This window comes from Phalacrocorax aristotelis, chromosome 1 (assembly GCF_949628215.1).
Source record: "Phalacrocorax aristotelis chromosome 1, bGulAri2.1, whole genome shotgun sequence".
Lineage (NCBI taxonomy): Eukaryota > Metazoa > Chordata > Aves > Suliformes > Phalacrocoracidae > Phalacrocorax > Phalacrocorax aristotelis.
Window position 1 is genome coordinate 81,212,448 of NC_134276.1, and position 17,124 is coordinate 81,229,571.

General features: G+C 44.0%; 1 protein-coding gene across 4 annotated transcripts in view; it reads right to left on the bottom strand.

Moving 5' to 3' along the window:
- Positions 1-12,569: 12,569 nt before the first annotated feature.
- The window catches only part of GPR143 (G protein-coupled receptor 143), a 30,323-nt gene continuing 25,768 nt past the window's right edge, over positions 12,570-17,124 (bottom strand). For all 4 annotated transcript variants that reach the window (XM_075095159.1, XM_075095167.1, XM_075095177.1 and 1 more), the window contains 2 exons: positions 14,667-14,784; positions 12,570-13,224 (listed from right to left, as the gene is read on the bottom strand). In XM_075095159.1, coding sequence (XP_074951260.1) covers positions 12,925-13,224; positions 14,667-14,784 — 418 coding nt within the window. In that variant the 3' untranslated portion in view covers positions 12,570-12,924. The remainder of the gene's footprint in view (positions 13,225-14,666; positions 14,785-17,124) is intronic.

Below are 17,124 nucleotides of genomic sequence, written 5' to 3' on the forward strand. Positions count from 1 at the left end.
AATTCAGCCTTGCTGGAGCAGTTGGAGATTTTTGAAGAACTTCAGAATATTCCAGCTCGTGCAGTGGGGTCGCAGTCGTCCCCTCTGGCAGGAGCTCCCGTGGCGCCGTCTCGTAGCTCCTCTCTCTGCCTGGGGGGCTCACAGCGCTGACACCTCAAAGGATATGGTGGGAGCTTTTTAGCTTTAACGGGCTGAATGTTGTGTGGTTTTTTTCTGCTGGGTTTTATTCCACAAAATGGTACCCGTGGTACTTAGCGGGGGGATTCAACATGAAACGTGGGATTTTTGCTTTGTGACCATGTAACACGCTGACCATTGACCGGAGCTAAGGCTGAAAGACTGGCAAAAGCCTTCAAAAGGAATTAGCACTCGGAACAGAGTCTTACGTGTCACATCATCTAGTTTTCAGGTGTTTAAGGATGTAGAGCATTAAGTTAGGATTGATGTGCAACATTTGGGAAGACTCAAGTCCTAGTAAACCTGGTATGCTGCTGATGAGCATGTTGCTATGTCATCAAATACTCAAAAAAGGAAGTAATGCCCTTTCATGCCACTTGTCTCAGTTTGTGCTCTGAAATTTGCACAGCAGTAATGTACAATTAATTCCCTGTAATCGTACGGGTTGGAAGTAGGACAAATACGGTTGTTCAGCTCTCACAAAAGCAGGAGCCGCCAGCAGCCATCATAACAGCTTCTCAAAATAAAGACCATGAGAGCTAAGGAGGCAGCCACCGCGGGGCTGGGCTTTAATAGGTAGCACTATAGAAAAGCTCTCACTTCTTAAATAAATACTACACAATGGTCCTATTGTTAGTCACATCATTTCCAGGAATGTTTCAAGAAAATGTACGACTGTCAAACTAAAATTGTCGTTTAGTTTTCCTTTATTTAGCCTATAAATATTTACTTAGCCTGTAAACTATTTGACAACTAACACTGGAAGCATTGAGCAGTCCTGAACACTTGTTTCTCGCTTCTGTCAGTGTGCAATACAATAAAAGGGCATTTTTCTAGAGCTATTCTGGGAAGATGTAATATCGCAGCATCTCACGCAAAACCACCTGTTTCCCCGCCATCTTTCCATGTGTCATTTCCCATCAGGGAAAGATCAGCATCATCCATTAAGAGCGCATGTAATTTCGTATCTGAGCTCCATGCTCCGAAAAAGCAATTTTTAAAGCTTTGAAGTCTCTTATGTGAAGAAATTACTCACTTGGCAAGGAATTTATCACCCTTGCTGACTCCTTTCCCAACAGGAAGGAAGTTCTTTGCTTCCTTAGAGACAGTTTTTGTCTACTTCCTTTCAAATATGTTCAGAAAAGCAAAAGAATACAAAACCTAATAACCACAGGAAAGCAGCTGTAGCCTCTTTTCCTGCTGCAAGGTCTAACACCTTCTACCTTCACAGAAGAAGCCTTGACTTCACTGTGTAAATCATGAATACCTATCTCAATACAAAAAGTCAAGAAAAGATCCCTCTCATCCCTTCCCAAGTCCTTTGCATTAAAAAACAGGACAAAGTTGGCATCCTCACCCTTCACTAGAGCGATTCACCTCAGTAAGAAATGCGCAACAAAGGAGACAGGGTGTAGCTGCAGAGCGCTGCCATTCTGCAGCTCCGAAGCTCAGAATTCTCTTGCTAGGCTTCTGAAAATCAGTGGCATCAAGAGAGCATCGCGTCCCTACGTGCTGCCTTGCAGTTCCTGAAAAACTCTCAATGTTTTCTTTGAAGGCAAAAGGGAAAGGTCAAACCCTTAGAAAGGTTTTTGAGGCTTTCTGCACTCCTTACAGCCACGGTGTCCTGCCAGAGGGACTGAAAGAGATGTCGTGTCCCTGCAGAGAGTACCGTCAGTGAGGTGGGCAGGATCACAGGCTCCTGAGCGTAACACAAATCTGATGGGAAAAGTCCGCAGTGTGGTGTTGCCATCTTTTAAGCCCTGGACAACGACTGCTTGTCGGCTTCTTTCCCACAGGCCAGTTTGGGGAGAATTGTGAGAAATTCCTGCGCAATGAGATGACCGTGTCTAATGACACACCCTCTCGCCTTCCTCCGCAGAGGATGACACAGGCGGGGAGCCTGTGGTTTGGTCAGCCCACACAGACACCCTTTTTTTTTTTCGTATCCATGTTAAAGGGCCAGGTCTCACGGCTCGAGCAGAGATGTTGCTGAGGACTGGAGTAAGAGATATAAAAATCTTTTCACAGACAAGACACAGCAGCTTTTAACAGAAAATCCTGCATCTCCTAGACAGAGTGGTTAAAAATACCCACGTGTCTTGGTACAAATAATGCTCTGGACCCTGTCTGTGCCAGAGTCGGCAAAAGATCCACGGATTCAGGTGTATTTCTCTAGATGCAAATTTGGAAACTGAAGGTGTTGGTACGGGGGTAGCCACCATTCCTCATCACTGCAGAAGTTCCACCAGCCCTCCTGAGTCTGGGGAAGCTAACGGACGATTACCTGCATACATCACTGCAGGTGCCTTACAACAACAACAACAACAAAACATTTCTATCAATATAAAGCAGCAGATTGCTCCCTGTTTTTTTCTTTCTGCAGGGTCAGTGAAGGGAGCAGAAATTATCAGAGCTCATGGGGGAGAGAGGGACTACTCCCACAGTTTCCCCTGCCAAACCTTACATAAAATTTACTTTAAAACAACCCCAAACCCACCCTGATCCATTTCCTGAGCCAAATCTATTGCAGTTCAGTAGGAACTGAACTCACAGCAGCACATCTAGCAGAAAACAAATAATTTCACCCTATTACATGTTGCCACCTGGTCACTCCTTTCCACGTTCTGAACCACAAAAGGTTTGGTGCTCATTCCTCCTTCAGTGGGAAGATGAGCTGATCAGTTCCCAAACGGAAATTCATTTAAGAGAATGAAGAACATCTTGCTTTCTGCTCTATCATTTTGACCTAATCCATTAATACTGTCTTTCTCTTTGCTGTGCCCTGTATGTCTTGGGCTGGGGAAGACATTATTGCCCTGTAACAGCTTTTTATCTGGATTATTTTCTAAGATGGGTTTGCCCTTTGGACTTGCTCCTTCTGAGCAAATATCCTACAGTAGCCTCTCAGAGGCCCATGTAGTAGATTATTCCTTGAGTTGGTTGAAATAAAACAAAACCAGCCAAACACCCCAGCTGTCGCTGGCAAATGACCCTGAAAAGGAATGCTGAGAAGGCAAAGCGATGGCAATTTAATGAGAAAATGATGCTGGATTTTTTGACGGTGTTTTTGAAGGATATTTGGGGGCAGTAGTGACTTGCAAGTCGAACATTTTATTTCAATGAAAGTTTAAGTTTTGGTAAGCAGAAAGCTTGTTCATCATTTCATTAGTGTATTCTGGGGAGCTTGTTGTTGGTGGTTTTTAATAAAAGGCATTAACATTCAGGGGACAACCACCAAAAATGTTCTAAAACAGAAGAAGAAATTTAATTTAACAGTTTGCCCATCATCAGAAAATGTAAAGTTATGTTAAAAAACAAAGAAGTACTTACATGTGTGTGTTTCTATGTACGTGTTCACTGACGTACAGGCTGTTTGTGTAATTGTACCTCAATATTTATCAGTTTCTTTTGCAAGTGTCTGCAGCGGCAGGACAAAAGGCAACCCCACAGTTTCATAGGTGTGATCAGAATTTCACCTGGCATAAAATGAATCCATTAACTGGGTATCTACAGTGTGATATCTTCATAAAATAAACTAAAACAATACATACCGGTAATGTACCAATAAAACTAATACCCAAAACAAGTGTTGTGGGAAAAAAAAACCAACATTTTTTTAAGGTTCTACAGCCCCATAGCCAACAGGCTGGTGCTCAGGCAGCTCTGCTGCCAGATGCCAGTGCCAGGGGCAGGCAGCACCTGGCCCATCCCTCGCAGCCCCAGCGGGAGCCCAGGGCTCCCCCTGTAAAAATAAACGGTGCCAAACTGGAGCAAGGGGTCTCCTATCGCCAGGCGCTAAGATCAGCATCGCTCACTATTCTCCCCTCCTTTTGCCCCAGTGAAGAATTAATTTCATGAGCAGAGCGGAGGGGCTCCAAGAGGCAGGAGGGGGACTGGCGTGGCGTCGGGGAGAGCAGCGGCAGCAGCACGGGCACTGTGCGTCCCACCACCCCGCTCCCTGGGGGCGGATAAATGCATCTAGAAGGGAGGATCAATTCTCAGACCCTTTGTGTCTTCAGCTCCCCAGCTCATGCCTTCCACAGGTTTCCAGTTAGTCAACATTGGCCTCATCACCATTCAAGTCGTAGCGCTTCCTGGAGTCAGACCCCAGCAAACAAAGGAGAAAGGCCTCTATTACATTTGAAGATATTTATTAAAAAGTCTTTCGTCTTTAGCAAAAAGTATTTTGTTAATGTAGACATGATGTTTTCTCATTTAAGTTCAAACATTATATTGAAGGAAGCTGGGTATACCGGGTTTCAGACTATAAAATCTTTGGGAAATAAGGAAAAAGTCTCCTTATCTAGCCTCCGCTGTGTTGTTCTGGGTGTAACTGCATTCCTAGGGGATGGCTGACTGCCTGACACAGGTTTAGCAGAGCTGGGTTGTTACCCAGAGCACTTAGCATGGCTGGGGGAATGCCTCTGATCCTTGACAAGTGTGTCTGGTGCCTTGGGGAAAGGGCTGGTGAGAAGAATGCTGTGTTCCCCATCACATGGAGGCGCATGACTTGAGGCAGGGTGGGCGGATGCCGCTTCACTGCCGCATAAAATGTGTTACTTGGTTGAGTGCTTTAGCCTAAGGAGAGAGTTGCCTTCTTTGGGTGGGGGTGGTGTTTTCTGTTTTTTTCTTTTTCTCAGGGAAATTCACTCAAGATTTGCTGTAGCAGGCAAAAGAGGAGCAGATGCTATCATGTGGCTACAGCTGCGATGAACGGCTGCCAGTGTTTTCGTGCTGTCCTCAGCCTTGGTGTCCTCTGAGGGGGGAGGACAGTACAAGGACAACCCAGCCAACACAGCTGGTTCCTTGCATTGTGCAAAAAACTCCACCACACTGTTTCAAACCCATGTCTTTAAAATGTACCTTTTTAATTAGCATGAAAAAGAAGTCATGTTTGGGCTTACAGTTTTTCGAGACTTTTCAGGAAGCTCCCAGACAAATCAGTGGGTATGTATCTCTCCAGAGGCAGCTGGAGAGCAAGGATCCAAGGCCTTGGCATCCCTCTTGGCTATGCTGTGTGAAAGTGTTCAGTAGGTCATGAGAGGCAGAGGAAAGCTGGTGAAAAACTAGGTTAGGACAAGGCTTGGCCAGCAAAGGTTGTCTTTATTAACAGACACGCTGTCATCCTGTTCTCCAGAGGGAGAGAACCCATCTCAGGCTACCACGGCTCTTTTCCACCCCGTAAGCCCAAGGTTCCTTCCCATGGAAGCGAGGGCAGAGGTTGCCTGAATTTCAGCCCAATATGACACCAGGGCACAGAGACCCACAGTCCCCTTGGGTACTGTCACCCACAGCAGGACAGAGCCACAGGCAATAGCGAGCTGCCACCTCGCCAGCCACCACACGTCAAGGCCCAGCTTTGCAAGACACAAATGACACCTGTGGAAAAGCCTGAAAGCTTAAAAGGATTCTTGTCCCTCCAAAACGTGATAAGTCCCAGCAACCAAGCGACGAAGGAGCAACACAAAGTCTTCCTGTCATTTTCATCACTGGATGGTTTCTACGATGTCAGCGTGCTCCTCCCTACTGCCGGGGATGGGAAAGCAGTACTGCCGCTGATAAACCCTGGTGAAGTAATGAGGCCTGACGAAAAAAGTTGAAGACGACCCCCCCCTTCTGATGTTACAAAAAAAAGTCAGGTCTTCAAAGCTGTCTCGGGCTTTTTTTAACTGTAGATCTTCTCATTTATAAACAGATTATAAAGACTCCTTTTATACATCAAACATCTTTTTCAGTGGATGCTTAGATGGATTTCATGGCTGTATTCCTATTTATTGCATTCAGGTGACACAAATTACTTGGTGGGCTTTTTGGCATACCGACTTTTCTTTTTCAACTGACTGGTATCATTTCTCAAATTGACTGTGTTATTTTTATACAAATACTGTTTTTACTTTCGGGCAAGCAAAGAATACCTAATTTCTTCTATTCAAGCTTCGCAGGGGAAATTTACCTGTTGTAAATTTTTGTTCAGATTAAGATCATACCATACTCGTATTTGTAAATATAAATGACAGGATGATTTTCATTCAGAAGCTTTGTAGAGAGACACTCTAACATGCATGGCTGTTAGTTTCTAACCACAGCGGACTAACAGCTCCAGCTGGAATGCCCTTCCTTGCCAGAGATGGCAGCCATTTTGTGATGCACATCAAAGCCACCGGCTCCCTCATTCTCCTGAGTGAATTCAGTCTCCAGATCCTTCAAAAGGCTCAGATGATGAAATGCTCCGTGCATGCTCCCAGCTCAGAAACAACAATGTGAACTTCTTTAATGCCCATTAGTCCCTGCCCAATGCCTGACCAAAAGCCCTAACGGGGTGAGGGTGAGAGCACAGCTCACAGGAGGCTTTGAATCACAGACTACTTGAGGCTGGAAGGGACATCTGGAGGTCACCTGGCCCAACCCCCTGCTCCAGCAGGGCCACCTGGAGCTGGTTGCCGAGGATGGTGATACGGGGGCTAGACGTCAGGTCCAGGCACTTCCAGGGCTTGTCCCCCAGGGCAGCTCCCGCAAAACGGACACCTGTGGTTTGGGAGTAGAATTAAGACTGCAAACTGTTTTCAGAGAAGCCAACACACTGTCACTGGATGACAACGGGTTTCAGTCCCCCACTACAGCAAAACTGGATTCATACCAGTGCTGGAGAACCGAAGCGCTTCTTAAGCCACAATTGCCTTTTATAACAGAGCCTTCCCCTGGTCTTGCCACCAGGCTTTTAACCTGTTCAACCAAACAAAATGGAAATGTGAATTCAAACCAACCCTGTACAGCTTCCTCAGTAAGAGCTGCATTCTTCTTACAGAAGGTTTGCCATTAAAAAGTAGTCAGAGAAGCTCCAAGTGGGGTGCAGAGCTAGCGTCTGCTGGGGAGAAAAGCAGTCACTTGGGCTATTTTCCTACATCCCTGCTAAAGACCTGCAAAATGCTATATTCTGCCTGCCAACTGCTCAAGCAGCAGCAGATCACGTAATGCTTCACCAGGACTGAAATACATTACAGCGATTTTTCTAAGGGGACTCCTGCAGCTTCTTGTAGCTGAGGCTTGCTTTCTCTCTACAGCTGAGGCTGTAGCTGAGGATTTGCTAAATCCTAATCTTATCTGGAAGTTGCCCAGAATATATCCCTCACTCAACATCATAGGATATTTTATTTCAGTGGGATTGCTCATTTCACCGTCACGAGAAGCTGATTTGTTTTGGAGTGAGGAAAGGGAAAGCTAGGACACTTCCGCTCTGAAGTATTTGTTTCCTCACCCTACTCAGGTGGCTCCGGGCAGGGAAGTCTCCCTTGTTATCCCCAGTCCATATTAACATCAATTAACATGCTCAGTGTGAACACCCACACAAGCTGGCATTCCCATGTCCTACATATTTATGCTGCTTTCACTGCGCCATGCAGCTTACGGCTTGTACACAGCCAAACTCCAGCTCTGGCTCCATTAACTGGTTTTATGTGAGTCCCACTTCCCAGACCCATTACAGCTTTTTCTAAAACTTTGGGCATTATAGTCGTTTGGGCAAAGAAGGCACCTACCATAACACAGACAACTAACAGATATCTTTTTCTAGTAGTTCTTTAACACAGTGTTGCATTTTCACCTCTCATTCTGCTTGTAAAAGGTACTCAAAATTTGAAATACATGTAGGCTCAGCCACACAGCCCTGCAGAAGCAAATACAGCTAACAACATATTAGAGTCAACTCTATGTCATTATAAGCGAAAACTTTAACTAATGCTCTAATAAACACAATTGCCCCGAACCTGCCTTATCCCATACTAACTGGTGAAAACACGCATGATGTATGAGACACTGAAGGAGCCCATCAAATTTATTTTGTTTTGTTATCAGCTAACCACTTCACAAAATAATCACTCCTGCAAAACACAGAGAAGCTTGAACTAATTTCCAGGGTTCTAAAAACTCCCTAATCCTGAAGACATTCGAATCAAGATTTAGAGATGAGCTTTCTACCTCTGAGCCATAAATGTTTCTATATTAATTAGAAACATGGGCTTTTCTACATGGGATGCCACCTTTGGGTCTCACCAATGTTTCCATTATATTGCACTTGACCCAACTCACACGGTCCCATTGGCTGTGGTGGGTTCCAGCAAGGTCACTCACCCGGTCAGTCTTTCAACCCTCACTCCAGTGATGCCATGAACAGCAAAACCTCTTCTCAAGGCTTTTAATCACACAGCACATCATACAAAAACAGCCCTGCCCACTGCTGGTCCTTTCTGTAGATTGAGCCGTGCAAGTTCACAGCCCAGCAGGTCCTCGCGGTACCGCACATTTAAGCACACGGAGCAGAGGCCTAGGGATGGCTACAGGGGTTCTCTTTCTAGGTATGGTGGTCTGACTGCTTTTCTAGGACTCTAGCTGGAGAGAGCTAGAAAGACACCTGTTCTTGTTAGCTGTGCGGAAGAAAATGCTTTAGTTGGCTTTGGGGTTTTGTCAGCCTTTTGAAAACTTTACCTACAAATCCCCTAATAAGTTTAGCTCTCTGAATGTTTAAGAGTTTGCTTAGAGAGGTGTGGTGGGAGAACCAACTCTCCACACAGCTCACAGCATATCTTAGGGAACACAAACTGTCCAGGAAAACAGATTCAAATGCAACCCTGGATTTGATTGTGCTCCCTGTTTTCCTCTCAGTAAGACTTCATCTTCTTCAGCTGCCAACTTCAATGTCCACACAGATCCACGTCTGTTCCACAAAGGATGCGTGACCCAAACATCATCTGACCTGTCTTAAAATTAGCTACCATGTGGATTAGTGATTTCCATCTGGGATTACTGTAAGATTAAGGAATAAGGGAAAATTAAGAAAATTGAAGATGATCAGATAAATTTTCATTATGAATACACAAGGACAGCTTCTGAATTACAGGTTATGTCCTGTTACACGGGGGATGCAGGAGGGGTGGAATCACATTTAGCCTTTCACTTCCTAGCTTTCTCTATGTATTTGGTCTACAAGACCAGAGGAAGGGCTTAATGAGGGGTGTAGTTAGTATTTTGGTATTCAGACATATGGTGGACCTCATAAATGCAGAGCTTTTGTATGCAAAAAGTCTACATATTCAAGTAGTTTATGATTTTACTAGTGCTCGTGTTTCAGCTTTCCAATTAGCCTAAACATCTGGCCAAATAAAATAGTAATTAAAGGTATGAGACAAATAAATACCGTCCCATGCGTCCTCTTCCACCAGAAGAGAACAGCTAGGGGTGGTTAAGAAAGTATTACAGGACATGAGAGGACACTTTTCCTGGAATTTTTCATTTTATCTTTGAGGGCTTAAAAATAAGTTTTGGTGAACACAGAGAACACTTACTGTGTATGGTTGGCTTTGATAAGCTGGCTGGGAGGCGAGGGGGGTGTTAAACAGAGACAATTCTGCTGCACTGCCCTGTATACATAGACAAGCTCTATATGCGATTCCACTACAACAATTTTATTTCACTGCATAGCTCAACCTTTTTTTTTTTCCTTCAGTAAATTCAGGAAGGCTTTGTTGTGCTCCGGTATGCCCAAAATATAACAAGCTAAAACTGACAATTGCTGTACTCTCAAAGCATAGACTTTAGCTACACATATTAGATGATACTGATCTCATTCCCTATTTACTCCTCCTCTCAGTCACACTTTGCTGTTCCAGAGAAACAGATGTATTTCTGCTCACAAACTAAAGATGTTCCCAACTGCCCTCCCACAGATAGCATAAGGTGAAGGAAATAGACTCTGCATCTATGTTGGTATTGACAAGATCTTTCCCCTGTTAATCCAAGCCATGTTTGAAACACACCTTAGAGAACAAATATTCAGGCCAGAGACAAGCACTTCCCACATTCAGCAGAAGCAGCCTGCCAGCACACTCCTAAAAATAAGCATTTCTGAAGCAACCCTCTGTACCATCGTAGGCTAGAAATCTGGATGCAGAAATTAACACACTGTGATAACTATGCAGATGCAAATCATTGTCCAAATGAAAACTAGGATGTTTTTCTATGTGCAGATAAGCACCAGGCTCCTGTCAGGAGAGGGTAGATGGCACATTTAAGAAAGCAGCGTTCAGGTCAGTGTTACAGCAATACTGTCCAGGACATGGTGCCTATAGCACGCCCTCGCTGACCCTTGGAGCAAACACTTAGCTTCCCCCAAAATGCAGCCTGCTGCGGCAGCCCGAGGCCACCCCACAACGTGCACGCAGCAAGCGCCGGCAGCGGGGGCAAGCGGGAGATGCACTTCAAAAGCACGCTCCTGATGGGAAGGGACAGACACACCCTGCAACACTTGGCAAAGGCAATGCTTTGCTTGAGCTGTTGACCGGTGAGGCAAGAACAAAGTCCATGCAGGGTAAGAGCAAATATGGTCATGGTTACACATGAGCAGAATCAATTAATACCCCATTTTAAGCTGTGGAGGAACGTCTTGTGAACATTCACCAGAGGCTGGGAACAGCAGGTAAGGAAATTCTCCTCGCACCTACTTCTTTTGCAAGTTAAAAGTTGCTGTTGGTTTGCTCCGCTATGCCCCACTTCGTGTTCTCAGTGCATCAGCATTAGTGTTTAAGCTCTCAGGTGACTCCTAAACTTTCATGATGGCATCCCAATACAGAGACATGCTACACACACCCCAAGGACAACCTTGAAAGAAGGAGAAAAGGAGGGAAGAAAAGTGCAGCCCTTGCGGGAGGATGCCCCAGCACAGGGGAGCTCCAGCACCAGCAGCCACCTGGCACCGCTCAGGGGCTGCTCATCTGCCCCCGTCCCACGTAGGCCCTGCAGCAGCGGAAGGAAGGAGGGATTAGTTGTTCAGTCCTCTCACAGGGCCTCTCGCTGCAGCCTGTTACCTCCCAAGTGCTTTCATGCCACATGACGATTCCCATGAAGCCAGAGGCTGTTTATTTGGTTTTAGGGTTTTGTAGCTTGGCCCATGCCCTAGCATCTGAAAAGGTTTACCAACAACTCCACCTCTGCCTTTTTCCTGAGCTTTTGAACCCTACAATGACGGGTATTGCACCAAAAATGTGGTCTCTATTTCATAAGGATCAATATAAACTGCCCCCAGCTCCCTGTGCTTTCTCTTCATACTTGGCTAGGAAAGAAGTGACTGTGATGAAAAGAAAGGCTCTGGTGATCTGCCAGTATTTCTGACAACTAGAACAGCAGCATAAAGCCATAAAACCACAGAGGCTTCTACAGGGCACGATGTAGAAGATTTGCTACAAACCAACCACAGCTCTGTAATGATCTGCCTAAATAATTAACGGATCATTGTTTAACACCTTTGTACCAAATGATTGCTTCAAGAAGGTGTTTTATTTAAAATAGCAAATCAATATTTTTCTGTATAGCTTCTGCTAAGCCTGCTTCTCCCCTCAGCAACCCAACAGCTTAATAACATGTTATTATTGCACTAACCTTTCAGCTGTCTTTAATAATATATTTAATTTTTTGACAATAGCTGGGGCTGAACTGGATTGGAAAAGAATGGTGTGGACAGCCAGTGAAGTTGAGCCAAAATGGATGTGAAGAGGGTTTAAAAAAATAGGTTTTGTTTTATGCCCGGCCCTGGCTACATGCTGAAGGAAGGGAGGGAAGGACGCTGGGGTCAAGGGGCTCCCCCGTGCCTTTGGTCAAACTGACTTGTAAACAGCTTCCAGCAAAAACAGACTTAATTCACACTACTTTTACTTTTGATATGAAGTTAAAAGCCTGTGGTAGACATGACCATCATTTTTTCTTAACTTTCAACCGGTCTGGGGAATTGTTTGGATATAGGTACTTAGGGCACTGCACCAAAAGAGGTATGTATCTGAGAAGATAAGGAGCGTGGATTTCATATCTCTTCGTTCAGCAGATGAAGACATAAAATGGAGCACACCTCAGCAAAAGGGCTATTGATTCCAATTATTCTGGCTTTTGACGAGCATTCAGACCATCTAGGTGTTTTTTGCAAATGTTACCTCTTACTGCACCTGCCCCTAACAGTCACGACCCTCTTAGACAAGTACATATAAGGATCACGCTGAATCCATACTAAAGAACAATTTGAAGGGTTGTTTTTGCTTGAAGGAGTGAACTGGAGCCACTATTCTGAAGCGTTTATGGAGCCTAGACTGGGCTTGATATTTTTTTTAAAATAGCCTTTCAGCACCCTAGATAAAACCAAACAGAAAATTCTTATAAACAAGCTAAAAGGCTATTTCAGTGAGAGTCTACACAAACAGGGAATATTTGTGCTTATGTCAAAGTTTTCTGTCAGTAATGTTTCACCAGAGTGTCAAGGCTGGAAATGGTGTCTCAGAAATCCTAGAGCTGTAATTCTGGGTGAGGAATTTTATGCTGAGCAAGGCAAGCAAGGCAACACATTTAAAAACCCAACATATTAATAGTCCATTTATTTAAACAAAAGGCTCTCCTACCATATGGAGGCTACAAGAGAGATTAAAACAAAATGGATGAAAATGAATCATAAGTAAGATACATCTTTGCAAAGATAACCTCCTGCTGAAAAATGATCAGGCTTTTATACCTTTTAACACATCTCCCATAAGGCAAATGAAGACATAAACCATAATTTCTCTCAATTTCACACGCTTTTTCTCACACAAACACACATGTTATAGGAAATGCCATCAAGTCATTGGGCACAAACCTAATTCCAGAATATGGAGCGGTTCATACAGTTTTATGATTCTTGACAACCTGAGAAATGGGATCCAGCTCTGCACCTATAAACTACCAGCCCTGGTAGATGGGAGAGCTCCTGGTTAACCTGTCATCGCCACTAGTGTTACTTTCAGACAACATGCTTATAGCCTCATCAGTCTGCTGGCTGTCAGTTGTCGAGATCTTCTTTGAATCATGGATGTTGCTTTGGTAATTCACTGGTGAGGGATAGGCATTTTCACCCGCAGTTGATGAGGACATCGATTCCCAGGGTACTTCTCTCTTTCGCCATTTCAGGTCCACTCTCCATCCCGTCCAGCCATAGAAAGCTAATGTGAAGAGGAAGCCTTGCATCGGATTAAGAACCCCCTAGGAAAGAGAAGCGCAACAGGAGTTACACCAGCAAGGCTTCACTTTGAACTCCAGCAAAACACTTTGCAAACATCAACAACTTCCCTTTCACTGAACAACCGCTGTCTTTAAAAGATGCGATTTGCATCCAGGTAAAAGTGTGTGTTGTTCCCATTGCGGACACAAACAAGTTGGAGTGAAATAGCACGACCTGTTATTCCCACATGCTGAGGCCGTCCCAGTGAACAATAAGCGCCGAATGGTTTTCTAGCATGAATTTTATCTGGTCAATCCCCCGGTGTGTTTTTAACATTCCCCACAAGCTCTAGACTTTTTTATTCACAAAGCAAATATTACATTTTTCACTAGAAGCCAAGTCAAATATATGAGAGACACTAGCACACACAGAGTCAAGTTTTTAAAAATAGCAGCAATTGATCTGCCTGGAATTGCTGCAGATTCCTGAGCCAGTGAAAAAGTCCATCAAAGTGGGATGGAAAAACAGGGAGAGACACTGAAAAAGAAAACTCAAGTGATTTCCAAACAAATTGTTCGCAGCGCTGTGGGATGCTCGGCAAGTAAATGGCATTAGCTGTTTCTATTTTTCTCATTGGAAAAGAGCAAATTATTTTCACAGCCAATATAAAACATAGCTCAGTTCCTAGGCCTGACCTCTTGCTCTGCAGGTGAGCGGGAGCAAGGTCCCTGTCACATGAATGTGACTCCTTGTCAGAGGAGGAGCAGTTGCATCGCTTAACCCTTCAATACAGAACTGCTCAAGGGCTTAACTACACAAAGCACGCTCAGACCTTACAGGTATTTAATAGCTCCAGAAGAAACTTTCTTGGAAAAGCAACCTGCAATATCACATCTGTAAAATCCTTTGTCAAATATTCCAGTAGGAGAAAAGAGGGTAGGATACAGTTATAAGCCAGCCTCTTACAGCTATTTTGTGGTGCATTGCTTTCAAGATTTTTCATGTATTTATCCCTGAATAATTACCCAAATATCATGATATAAGATGCAATTATTCTTTATAATAAACAAAACCCTGGTCACAAACAGAGAGTTACCAGAAAATGCCCATTTTATTGGGGAACCTTCGGGAATCGTGAGCTAAACCTTTGTAGCTTGCTTTATGGCAGAGGTGAGCGAGGTTAGACTAGAAAACATTGTAGTGGTCTGTTCTGGATCTTAAAATGGATAGCAATCACTCACAGAGAGAATGCATACTCCACTAAATGGGAGAAAAAGTTGGCCTTTGGTGCATTTTTGGCAAAGTTTATATGTGAAAAGCATTCCCAGTGACCGCTCCTTCCTCTCTTACTTTCTGCTTTTCTTCCTTGATTTTCAAAGTGTTTATATTTCCCCAAAATCACAAACCACCAGCTACACTGGTGCTGTTCCAACAGTCTTATAAAAGTAATTTCTAAGACTAAGCAATGTCACGGCTGAAGTACCATTATAATCCATGTGATCAGCGCAGCACTTCTGATGTTTTTCAGGAGCAGTTCATTGATATCTGGCTGCATTTCGAGGTAGAACAAAAGGCTCTCGTTGATGATATTAGATGACCAGCTATTGCAGTAATAAAGAAGAGGAAGAGAACAAGACAGTTATATATATGTGTGTATGTGTATGTTAAATATGCTTTACTTTCAAATTACAGAAATTAGGATCACTAATAAGGAGAGTGAGGTTTTTTTTAATGTTAAGTCTCAATCTGAAGGGACCAGTAGGTCCCTGTGACCAAAAACCAGACGCTTACCTGCTAGCCCAGGCCTAGACAAAGAAGTCAGTATAACAAACACACAAACAAACAAACAAACAAGCAAGCAAGCAAACAAGAACCTGACCATTTGAGCTTGCTGCAGAGCAGTAAATTGAGGATAAAACTGAGGTGATACACAACTGTGATCCTAACAGGAACATCGTGCGTGCTGACTTCTTTTGCTTGCGTCTATAGAAGGATACTGCTCACAGAGAAGGAAACCAATTTTATGCTTGGGTGTTGTAAAAGGCTGCAGAAACTCTAGCTGGAGTTAGAATTTCAGGGTGAAATTACAGCAGACTTTCAAAATGTATGTTAAAAAACTACAAAACAAAACCAAAGTCTACTTTAAAATCCTCGAAAAAGCCATCAGCTTTATGGAATAAAGGTAATTTCAGTTTCCAAAGGTTAAGCATAATCAAACCTCATCCTGTGAAAGAAACTGAGGACATTCTACAGTAAATAAAGGTTATAGTAAAGGGCTGTAACTTCTTATGACTTCTAAACAGTCAGACCTGCGCTTCTTTACAGTCTCAGACACACTGCAGTGTTGGAAAAGAAACCATCAGCACTTATGCGATACTTTCTATACCTGTTCTTCCTGCAATTATATTTTTAACACAGTGTAAAACCTGCTCTCCCCTCCCAAATCTCTTCCACCCCGTTTTGCCCCAACCTGCTGTCTTTGACTAACTCATCTCATATTTGACCTCTGGGATGGAAGGGCAACTTCCCTAAGCTTCTGAGATGGGACTGCCTCAGTTTTTCCGTACAGTAACCTTTGAAAGTGTGCTTACACTCTAAAACTTACATTTTATCATGAAAACAAGATCCAAAACTAGAGTCATGTTTATTTTTTTTAATAGGAAAGCCCAGAATGAGACAGAATGGAAATAAACAAACTGTGTCCTTAGGGAACTGGTCCTTTCTTTCATGCTTGCTCCCAGACCAGCAAGCTGGCCACCATTCCTGAGGTTGCAACACACTTCTGTGGTGCCTCTGGACTCCAGAATAAGGCTCGTTCTTTCCACAACCCTGGAAGCCTGGCTAAATCTCTGCTCCTCATTATTTCAACAATTTCCAGGAAGCCATGCTGCAGGCTTGTTCACCGCTCACTCTCTCCCCCTCTCCCGCCGGCTACCCCACCCTTCGCACTAGAAACCTCTCTCCCGGGTCAAGCGGACCCTGCTATTCCCCAAGAAAGGGCAATCATTTCCCTCCAGTGTACAGCAGCCAGGAGAAGATCAAAAGGCAGCCTGTCTCCCTGCTTAGCCTTTTAAAGCAATGTAACATGCATTAATGTACCTGCATATATAAAGTAAAGTAGCTGTAGAGACTGTGAAGTTTGTCCAAGTCATTTCACTACTCCAGGACCATTTCCTTCCTCCCCATCACTTGTGGTACCCACGTAAGTAGTAAACACTTCACAGCAGTGACCACTTCTTGCTAGGTCACTGCACAGGCCCTTGTAGAGCAGATGACCACCCCTTCTGGGGCCTTTATTGCTGTGTGATAATTGTGAGATTGCAGTAAGAACTGCTTCCTGCAAAAGGAGGCTCTGTTTCAGCTCAGTTTTGCTGTGTGTATCCAGTGCCTCTGGTTCCAGTCACCACTCCGCTGGATGGTGCTGCTGGAGCAGAGGCGCAGGGATTTGGGGATGAGGTATGCAACCTCCCTCCTTCCCCACTTCCCTTGTTTCCTCCTGTCTCTCCTCCCTATCTCTTTCCTGTCCTACCCCAAAGCGCTATTTTCATGGAGGAAGATGGAATATTAAAAAAAAAAGGCTAAATTATCAGAAATTTCACACACAATCATGTGGAGGTTTCTTTTCTGGCATATAACCCTGTATTTCCAGTCAACATCCATGCTTTTTTCACACACTTGGGATCTGCAGACCACAGAGCTGTCTGCATTATGTAATCATAGTCAGGGCCATGAAGCCAGTCTTAGAAACATATTTATTGTAGGTTTTCAGTGATGTGTTTGGTGACAAGAGGCTCTGAGAAATCTTGTGTATGGAAAGCCATCTACCAGCCACAGTGCTGGGAAGCTGTTGTTCCAGACAGCTTTAGTCTATGCTCAACCTTTTTTTTTTTTTTTTTGCCATTGTTTCTTGGGGTTATTGTTTTCCTGTTGGTTAAACATTT